The following is a 9,290-nucleotide window of genomic DNA, read 5'->3' on the forward strand; positions in this document are numbered from 1 at the left end:
TAGTAGCATAGCATCTCTCTCCATTGAAACCAGGCGGTTGACGTCAACAACTGTAATCGAATATTCCAAAAAGGATTACAATACTGACATGTATCCACCAATCCAAAGAAAGGATAGGCGAGAGCTAGACAGCCCTCTGTGCCGCTTTGAGGACAATGACTCCCATTGTTAGGGCAGAGAGAAATGTATCTTGTCAGTATATCCATAATCTTTGTCTAAGATAATCAAGAAATCTGTAATTAATTTTGACGTTATTGCCAAGGAGCTCTTAGTCGCACAATTTTACATATAACTAAGATGTTTGGTGCAATTTTTTTTGCACGAAACTAGAAGTAGACTGCAGACAGTCGGTGCGTTCCTCTGCCAAGGCGGTGGGACGCATGCCAGATATTACAATGCCTGGATAGGTATTTTAAGTATCAGCTAACCGCATCAAGTCTAGGTCAAAAAGGCTCCTTAACAGCTTCTACTGCCAAGCTGTAAGACTGCTAAACCCTCTTAGGCCTCACTCCCCCCTATCTGAGATACCTACTGCCAAGCTGTAAGACTGCTAAACCCTCTTAGGCCTCACTCCCCCCTATCTGAGATACCTACTGCCAAGCTGTAAGACTGCTAAACCCTCTTAGGCCTCACTCCCCCCTATCTGAGATACCTACTGCCAAGCTGTAAGACTGCTAAACCCTCTTAGGCCTTACTCCCCCCTATCTGAGATACCTACTGCCAAGCTGTAAGACTGCTAAACCCTCTTAGGCCTTACTCCCCCCTATCTGAGATACCTACTGCCAAGCTGTAAGACTGCTAAACCCTCTTAGGCCTTACTCCCCCCTATCTGAGATACCTACTGCCAAGCTGTAAGACTGCTAAACCCTCTTAGGCCTTACTCCCCCCTATCTGAGATACCTACTGCAGCCCTCATCCTCCACATACAACACCCGTTCTACCAGTCACGTTCTGTTAAAGGTCCCCAAAGCACACACATCCCTGGGTCTCTCCTCTTTTCAGTTCGCTGCAGCTAGCGGCTGTAACGAGCTGCAACAAACACTCAAACTGGACTGTTTTATCTCTTCATTCAAAGACTCAATCATGGACACTCTTACTGACAGCTGTGGCAGCTTCGCGTGGTGTATTGCTGTCTCTACCTTCTTGCCCTTTGTGCTGTTGTCTGTGCCCAATAATGTTTGTACCATGTTTTGTGGTACTACCATGTTGTGTTGCTACCATGTTGTTGTCATGTTGTGATGCTACCATGCTGTGTTTTCATGTGTTGCGGCCATGCTGTGTTGCTGCCATGCTATGTTGCCATGCCATGCTATGTTGTAGGTTTCTCTTTATGGAGTGTTGTGGTGTCTCTCTTGTCGTGATGTGTCATTTGCCCTATATTTTTTTATTTGTTTAATTTAATTCCAGCCCCCGTCCCCGCAGGAGGCCTTTTGCCTTCTGGGAGGCCGTCATTGTAAATAAGAATTTATTCTTAACTGACTTGCCTAGTTAAATAAAGGTTAAATAAAATAAACAGTGAATCAAATGGCTGCCTGGACTATTTGCATTGACCCCCTTTTTTATGCTGCTGCTAGTCACTGTTTATTATCTATGCAGTCACTTTACCTTGACCTACATGTACATATTACCCTAATTACCGCGACACGACTGTACCCCGCATATTGACTCAGTACTGCTGACTTTGCTTCACCTTGCTTTTCTGGTTAGCAGGATGCAATTTTCACCATCCAATTATTTCAGATCTACAGTTGTATTCAAGTTTCACTTTGCACGGACCTTGGCAATACGTTGGTAAAATAAGTATTCAAATATGTCAAATATTAGTTAGTAATTGCATTATCGGTGGTTCCAAACTTCTTCCATTAAGAATGAGTTCTTGGGGACCTTCAATGCTGCAGACATGGTTTGGTACCTTTCCCCAGATCTGTGCCTCAACACAATCTTGTCTCGGAGCTCTACAGACAATTCCTTCAACCGCATGGCTTGATTTTTGCTCTGACATTCACTGTCAACTGTGGGACCTTATACAGACAGGTGTGTGCCATTCCAAATCATGTCCAATCAATTGAATTTTACCACAGGTGGACTCCAATCATGTTGTCGAAACATCCCAATGTTGATGATCAATGTAAACACAATTTATCTGAGCTCAATTTCGAGTCTCATAGCAAAGGGTCTGAATACTTATGTAATTAAAGTATTTATATTTTTTTATTGTTTATACATTTGCAAAAATGTCTAAAAAAACAGTTTTCGCTTTGTCATTATAGGGTATTGTGTGTAGATTGATGAGGAATTTTTATAATATGAATAATAAGGCTGCAACGAAACAAACCTGGGCAGAGGAACATACCGGGAGTCAACTACTATAGTGGATGACCCTAGTGAACCTGCAACAAAAGGCCCCTGAAGCTATAATGTCTAGTATTCGAGAAAGCAAACTATCACTTGTAGGTCGAGAAAGCAAGCACGCTACACTAAAGTGAAAAACAACTTTTTGTTAACAACCCCTTTTAATCAGTCATTTCACATAACTTAAAGAAAGATACAGTACGTGGTTGCTCTTTGAAAATACAATGTGTTATTTGATAAGTTTATCGTAATTAATTAACTGCAGCAGTTTTACTCCATTGGTTCCATAACAAGCAGCGACTTCAAAACTATTAATGAATTGCATTAAAACAGTGAATGAGGCGTACAAGAAATATAATGTAGCAATACATATACAAACTATATACAGTGCAATTGTAACGGATGTGAAATGGCTAGCTAGTTAGCGGGTACGCGCTAGTAGCATTTCAATCAGTTACGTCACTTGCTCTGAAACCTAGAAGTAGGGTTGCACCTTGCTCTGCAAGGGCCGTGGCCTTTGTGGAGCGATGGGTAACGATGCTTCGTGGGCGACCGTTGTTGATGTGTGCAGAGGGTCCCTGGTTCGCGCCCGTGTCGGGGCGAGGGGACGGTTTAAAGTTATACTGTTACATTGATGCTGTTGACCCGGATCACTGGTTGCTGCGGAAAAGGAGGAGGTTGAAAGGGGGGTGAGTGTAACGGATGTGAAATGGCTAGCTAGTTAGCGGGTACGCGCTAGTAGCATTTCAATCAGTTACGTCACTTGCTCTGAAACCTAGAAGTAGGGTTGCACCTTGCTCTGCAAGGGCCGCGGCTTTTGTGGAGCGATGGGTAACGATGCTTCGTGGGTGACTGTTGTTGATGTGTGCAGAGGGTCCCTGGTTCGCGCCCGTGTCGGGGCGAGGGGACGTACTAAAGTTATACTGTTACACAATTATACAATCCTTTAGTTTAAAATCTAAATACAAATTCAAGTAAACCCATAACCCATTGGATTATGGTTGGATTAGTGCAACTGCTATTGTCATTACACAAAAACAAATGCTGGGTTAAAAACAACATTTAAATTTTTTTAAATTTAAATTGGGTTGTTGATTTTGAGTCATCGAGCTATGATCCACCGGGTCAGATCAGAAGACTGGAAATGTGGCTTTGTGGGGAACTGGCTTTCAGATAGTTATTTTTGGCCACCTGTGAGAGTAAATGTCATTCCTAGTATTCTGTTTTGTTGTATTGTCAACACATGTTAAGGTTGAGCACTGACACTTTTGTAGCTTTAATAAGGCTTACACAAGAGTATGAGTTCCTTAAGTGCATATGCATATTGCAATGTTGGGATATTTACCACTTTGTTATATTTATATAATGTTATACATTTAATATAATAACATGTCATGTGCAAAAATATGAAGGAAAATTTAAATTTGCAGTGTACAAACTTAACAATGGGGCGGCAGGTAGCCTAGTGGTTAGAGCGTTGGGCCAGTAACCGAAAGGTTGCTGGATCGAATCCCCGAGCTGACAAGGTAAAAATATGTTGTTCTGCCCCTGAACAAGGCAGTTAACCCACTGTTCCCCGGTTGTACACCAGTATTTCTACTTGCACATCCTCATCTGAACATCAATCACTCCAGTGTTAATTGCTAAATTGTAATTACTTCGCCACTATGGCCTATTTATTGCCTTACTTCATTTGCACACACTGTATACAGATTTTCTATTGTGTTATTGACTGTACGTTTGTTTATCCCATGTGTAACTCTGTGTTGTTGTTTTTGTCACACTGCTCTGCTTTATCTTGGCCAGGTCGCAGTTGTAAATGAGAACTTGTTCTCAACTGGCCTAACTGGTTAAATAAAGGTTAAATTACAAATTAAAAAAGGCTGTCATTGTAAATAAGAACTTGTTCTTAACTGACTTGCCTAGTTAAATAAAGGTTAAAAAAAAGAAAAGATGAACATGAATGACATTTACTCTCACAAACGGCCCAAAACAATTCCCCCGACAGGCCACACTTTTCAATTAATTTAACCATCTGTTGGGTTTTTAATTCACTTTCATGCTTGGTTTACCCATCAGATGTGTCTAATTGGGGGCGTGGCTTTCAGATAAGTATTTTTGGACAGCCATGACAGTAAACTTCATTCCTGTTCATCGTGATGTTTGTACACTGCAAATATAAATTTGCCTTAAATATTTTTGCACATTACATATTTTTATATACAATTAATAACATTATTATTTAAATATCATAACAAAGTGGTAACTATCCCAACATTGGGATACACATAGGCACTTGAGGAACTCAACTTGTGTAAACCTCATTAAGCTACAAAAGTGTCAGGACTCATCATGCGTTGACAATACAACAGAACAGATTAACCGGAATTACATTTACTCTCACAGCTGGCCAAAAATAACTATCTTAAAGCTACTTCCCTACTAAGCCACATCTCCAGTCTTCTGATCTGACCCGGTGGATCATAGCTCAATAATACAACTAAGTTACCCAACTGGCTGGGTCAAATATAACTCAACGTTTGTTCTGTCCATTATTTACCCAGGGCTGGGTTGTTGTTTTACCCAGGGCTGGGTTGTTGTTTATACCCAGGGCTGGGTTGTTTTTTTATCCAGGGCTGGGTTGTTGTTTTACCCAGGGCTGGGTTGTTGTTTATACCCAGGGCTGGGTTGTTGTTTATACCCAGGGCTGGGTTGTTTTTTTATCCAGGGCTGGGTTGTTTTTTATATCCAGGGCTGGGTTGTTGTTTATACCCAGGGCTGGGTTGTTTTTTTACCCAGGGCTGGGCTGGGTTGTTTTTTATCCAGGGCTGGGTTGTTTTTTCATCCAGGGCTGGGTTGTTTTTTTATCCAGGGCTGGGTTGTTTTTTATCCAGGGCTGGGTTGTTTTTTTACCCAGGGCTGGGTTGTTGTTTATACCCAGGGCTGGGTTGTTTTACCCAGGCCTGGGTTGTTTTTTTACCCAGGGCTGGGTTGTTGTTTATACCCAGGGCTGGGTTGTTTTACCCAGGGCTGGGTTGTTTTTTTATCCAGGGCTGGGTTGTTTTTTATATCTAGGGCTGGGTTGTTGTTTTACCCAGGGCTGGGTTGTTGTTTATACCCAGGGCTGGGTTGTTTTTTTTATCCAGGGCTGGGTTGTTTTTTATATCCAGGGCTGGGTTGTTGTTTTACCCAGGGCTGGGTTGTTGTTTATACCCAGGGCTGGGTTGTTTTTTTACCCAGGGCTGGGCTGGGTTGTTTTTTTACCCAGGGCTGGGTTGTTTTTTCATCCAGGGCTGGGTTGTTTTTTATCCAGGGCTGGGTTGTTTTTTTTTACCAGGCCTGGGTTGTTTTTTTTACCCAGGGCTGGGTTGTTTTTTATCCAGGGCTGGGTTGTTTTTTCATCCAGGGCTGGGTTGTTTTTTTATCCAGGGCTGGGTTGTTTATACCCAGGGCTGGGTTGTTTATACCCAGGGCTGGATTGTTTATACCCAGGGCTGGGTTGTTGTTTTACCCAGGGCTGGGTTTTTTATACCCAGGGCTGGGTTGTTTATACCCAGGGCTGGGTTTTTTATACCCAGGGCTGGGTTGTTGTTTTCCCCAGGGCTGGGTTTTTTATACCCAGGGCTGGGTTGTTGTTTTACCCAGGGCTGGGTTTTTTATACCCAGGGCTGGGTTGTTTTTTATACCCAGGGCTGGGTTGTTTATACCCAGGGCTGGGTTGTTTATACCCAGGGCTGGGTTTTTTATACCCAGGGCTGGGTTGTTGTTTTACCCAGGGCTGGGTTGTTGTTTTACCCAGGGCTGGGTTGTTGTTTATACCCAGGGCTGGGTTGTTTTTTATACCCAGGGCTGGGTTGTTTATACCCAGGGCTGGGTTTTTTATACCCAGGGCTGGGTTGTTGTTTTACCCAGGGCTGGGTTTTTTATACCCAGGGCTGGGTTGTTTTTTATACCCAGGGCTGGGTTGTTTATACCCAGGGCTGGGTTGTTTATACCCAGGGCTGGGTTGTTGTTTTACCCAGGGCTGGGTTGTTGTTTTACCCAGGGCTGGGTTGTTGTTTTACCCAGGGCTGGGTTGTTGTTTTACCCAGGGCTGGGTTGTTTTTTATACCCAGGGCTGGGTTGTTTTTTATACCCAGGGCTGGGTTGTTTTTTATACCCAGGGCTGGGTTGTTTTTTATACCCAGGGCTGGGTTGTTTTTTATACCCAGGGCTGGGTTGTTTTTTATACCCAGGGCTGGGTTGTTTTTAACCCAACATTTTTTTTATGTCGACTGAATTTCTAAGGCACCATGCCGTCTCACATTTTGGACTTTCTAATTGTCTCTAACTCTTTCTCATTGCGCCTATTAAATCCATATTGTTTTAAAAAACAATGTTTTCAAACTCACTAGTTGCTTAACATTAATTGAAGTCAAGCAAAAGAAAATAACATCAAAACACTTACCGAACAGAATGAAGTAAATGGTCATAGTGTTTGTTGGTCACACATTTTTTCATTGTTGTTTTACAATTCAAGGTGGGCTCTTTGTAACAACAAAAACAGATATTACATGACAATTATTTCAAGTGACAACATACATGGATGGTTATGTAACAGAGTAACCTCACAAGATACACATGTACACTAAATGTATTAAGTTGCGTAACTTGAGTTCTCTAAATTCAAATTGTTCATAATCACAGGCTAATGTATCAACTCTTCCGTGACTGATCATCAACACATTGTAAGGCCAATGTGTCAGTCACGTGACTTAACTGCAGACTTGTACAGACACCAATGTTCCTTGAGACCAATTTTGAGTATTGTCCACAGTTGGACATGGGAAATCATGACCCATGAGTGTCATCATGACTGTCCTTTTTGGTTACACCACAGTCTGACTCTGCCTGGGGTCCAGCGGACAAAACACCAGTCTTCAGAGGGATCCCTTCCTCTGCACTAGCAGCGTCACCTGAAAAACAACAACATTGAACTGTTATCTACCCTATTTACCGTCAAGGACGCACATGGAAAGCGGAATGGGAAGAGGACAACATTTGTTATACCTCTTTGCCTGTTTGCTGAAGTGTTGTTGGCCTGGCTGCTGTGTCTTCTAGGCCAAGGCAAACATTGGAATGGCCTGAAAAACATGTTCCCTCTTTCCTCAGAATTATCTGCAAAGGCAATAATCAGCATGAACATTTGGCAGCAAATCTATGGATTGCTTAATGAATGTTTATTTTGTTCTGAAGTCCACTAGCCTGTGAGAATATCGAATGCATGAAAAATGTCCCCAGTCGTATGTGTGTCATGAACTGACCTACATAGGCTATATGCCTATGGCCAAACATTAGTTAAAATCATAAAAATGATAAAAGTACAAACAATTCATAAGGCCTATAAAATAACTGACCATGGTTAACAAACCACAAACATTTGAAAATGTGTATTTCACCTGAGGATTGGGCCGAATAGATGGCTTTGCAGGCATATTTCTTGATGGCCAGCATCCTATCCTCCGTCTTGGGAATGAAATGCCCTGCCCAGATGGCTTCTGGTGGATGTTTCCGAAACACTGAACGAAGCAGGCCCTCCAGAAATCCCACTGATTCACGCGTCTCGTTGCTCTCACCTATTGAGCGTATTAACCCGACTAGTGCTGGGCGGACACCGGCACGTTTCACACGTGACCTAACATCCTTCAGAATTTCTCTCAGGTAAATTGCGTTTGCACTGCCACTGAAAAACTCCTGTCTAAATATGAATATTATAATAGGATAGTCTATTATTCGCTTTCCTCTACAACTGTTCATGCTTGAGGTTTTGGTCTTTTGGACGTTCCCATTGAGCCTCGGTGGTCCTTTATCCTCTCCCATAGACTTGGAACTTAATACTAAATCCTTTGGCCTCGTTGACAGAGGTATTTCGTTCCCCTGGGCTTGAGGCAAAGTCTTACAGTTGATTACTGTTTCGCATGTCCCATTATTTTCGCTTGTAATATCCCCTTGACTATTTGGAGAGGAATAAACCTGACCGTTAGTGTTGTTGTTGGTATGGCCCGTGCCAAGGTTTTCAGTGCGCCCGCTATGAAACATGTCCTGAATGAACTCCTTTAATATCCCACTGGCTTCGTCCTCCTCACCCGATTTGACGGCATCACTTATTAAGTATATATTCTCTTTACCTCCAATTTGACGCAGTACTTGCTGAAATGCGATGTCCTCGGTGGGCTGCGGTGTGTCCTTTGGATAGATCGGACAAGCCATAGTAAATCGCCCTCTTTGCTCTTTAGTATTTAGCTACAAGACAACGCACACCGCTCAGACCACGCTCTAAAGAGTTTAAAAAACGTCAAAAGATCAGTTTTATTTACATGGACTATTGTACTTGGGAGCTCCATGCACAAACATGAAATGTGTACATAAGAAACTTCCCAAAACGCTGAAGGAAAGAAGCACCGGAAGAAAGGGTGGGATTAAAGACTCTATGCCTATTGCTATTGGTTAGCCAGTCTTATGGGCGGGGTTGTCTGTCTTGTTTTTTGAGCCAACAAATATACCGTAAAATGTTTCATCATAATGAAGTTCATTTTTAATACATCTGATATAACAGGCAAATAAACCAATTTGAGAGTAATCTTACAGCACTACAGAGATAGACTATAAATAAACAAGAAGACAACAGAGAATAAAGAATTGAAGGAGGTCTGCATCTTCAGGTGGAGAGGTTCAGAAGAGTCCACGATGTGATGCAATCTCAGTGGTCAGAGGTCACTCTTTCTTATTCCCAGTATTCGCAGGGAAAGCACCCCTCTGTTCTCTCCAAGACTGTAGAGAACTGGCTTCTCAAAAAGAACAGAGAGATCATGAAGTTACTTATGAACATAACTTGAACATTCAAACACAGTTGACTATGCCTATGTTATTACAGTATCATTAATCCCTAGTTAATCCAT

At 42.3% G+C, this 9,290-nt stretch overlaps 1 protein-coding gene across 1 annotated transcript; it reads right to left on the reverse strand.

The window, feature by feature from the left end:
* Positions 1-4,962: 4,962 nt before the first annotated feature.
* Positions 4,963-8,757, reverse strand: LOC120053627. Its single transcript, XM_039000777.1, has 3 exons — positions 7,791-8,757; positions 7,402-7,509; positions 4,963-7,307 (listed from the first exon to the last, which is right to left on the reverse strand). The coding sequence occupies exons 1-3, from the start codon at positions 8,599-8,601 to the stop codon at positions 7,183-7,185; spliced, it is 1,044 nt and encodes a 347-aa protein (XP_038856705.1). The 5' UTR covers positions 8,602-8,757; the 3' UTR covers positions 4,963-7,182.
* Positions 8,758-9,290: the final 533 nt, after the last annotated feature.

The sequence above is a fragment of the Salvelinus namaycush genome, chromosome 9 (assembly GCF_016432855.1).
Source record: "Salvelinus namaycush isolate Seneca chromosome 9, SaNama_1.0, whole genome shotgun sequence".
NCBI lineage: Eukaryota > Metazoa > Chordata > Actinopteri > Salmoniformes > Salmonidae > Salvelinus > Salvelinus namaycush.

Coding starts and splice junctions, on each gene's coding strand:
- LOC120053627 (XM_039000777.1), bottom strand. CDS start 8,601: ATGGCTTGTCCGATCTATCCAAAGGACACACCGCAGCCCACCGAGGAC. Junction 7,510..7,790: donor CTATTCGGCCCAATCCTCAG/GTGAAATACACA, acceptor TTGCCTTTGCAG/ATAATTCTGAGGAAAGAGGG. Junction 7,308..7,401: donor TTCAGCAAACAGGCAAAGAG/GTATAACAAATG, acceptor GTTGTTTTTCAG/GTGACGCTGCTAGTGCAGAG.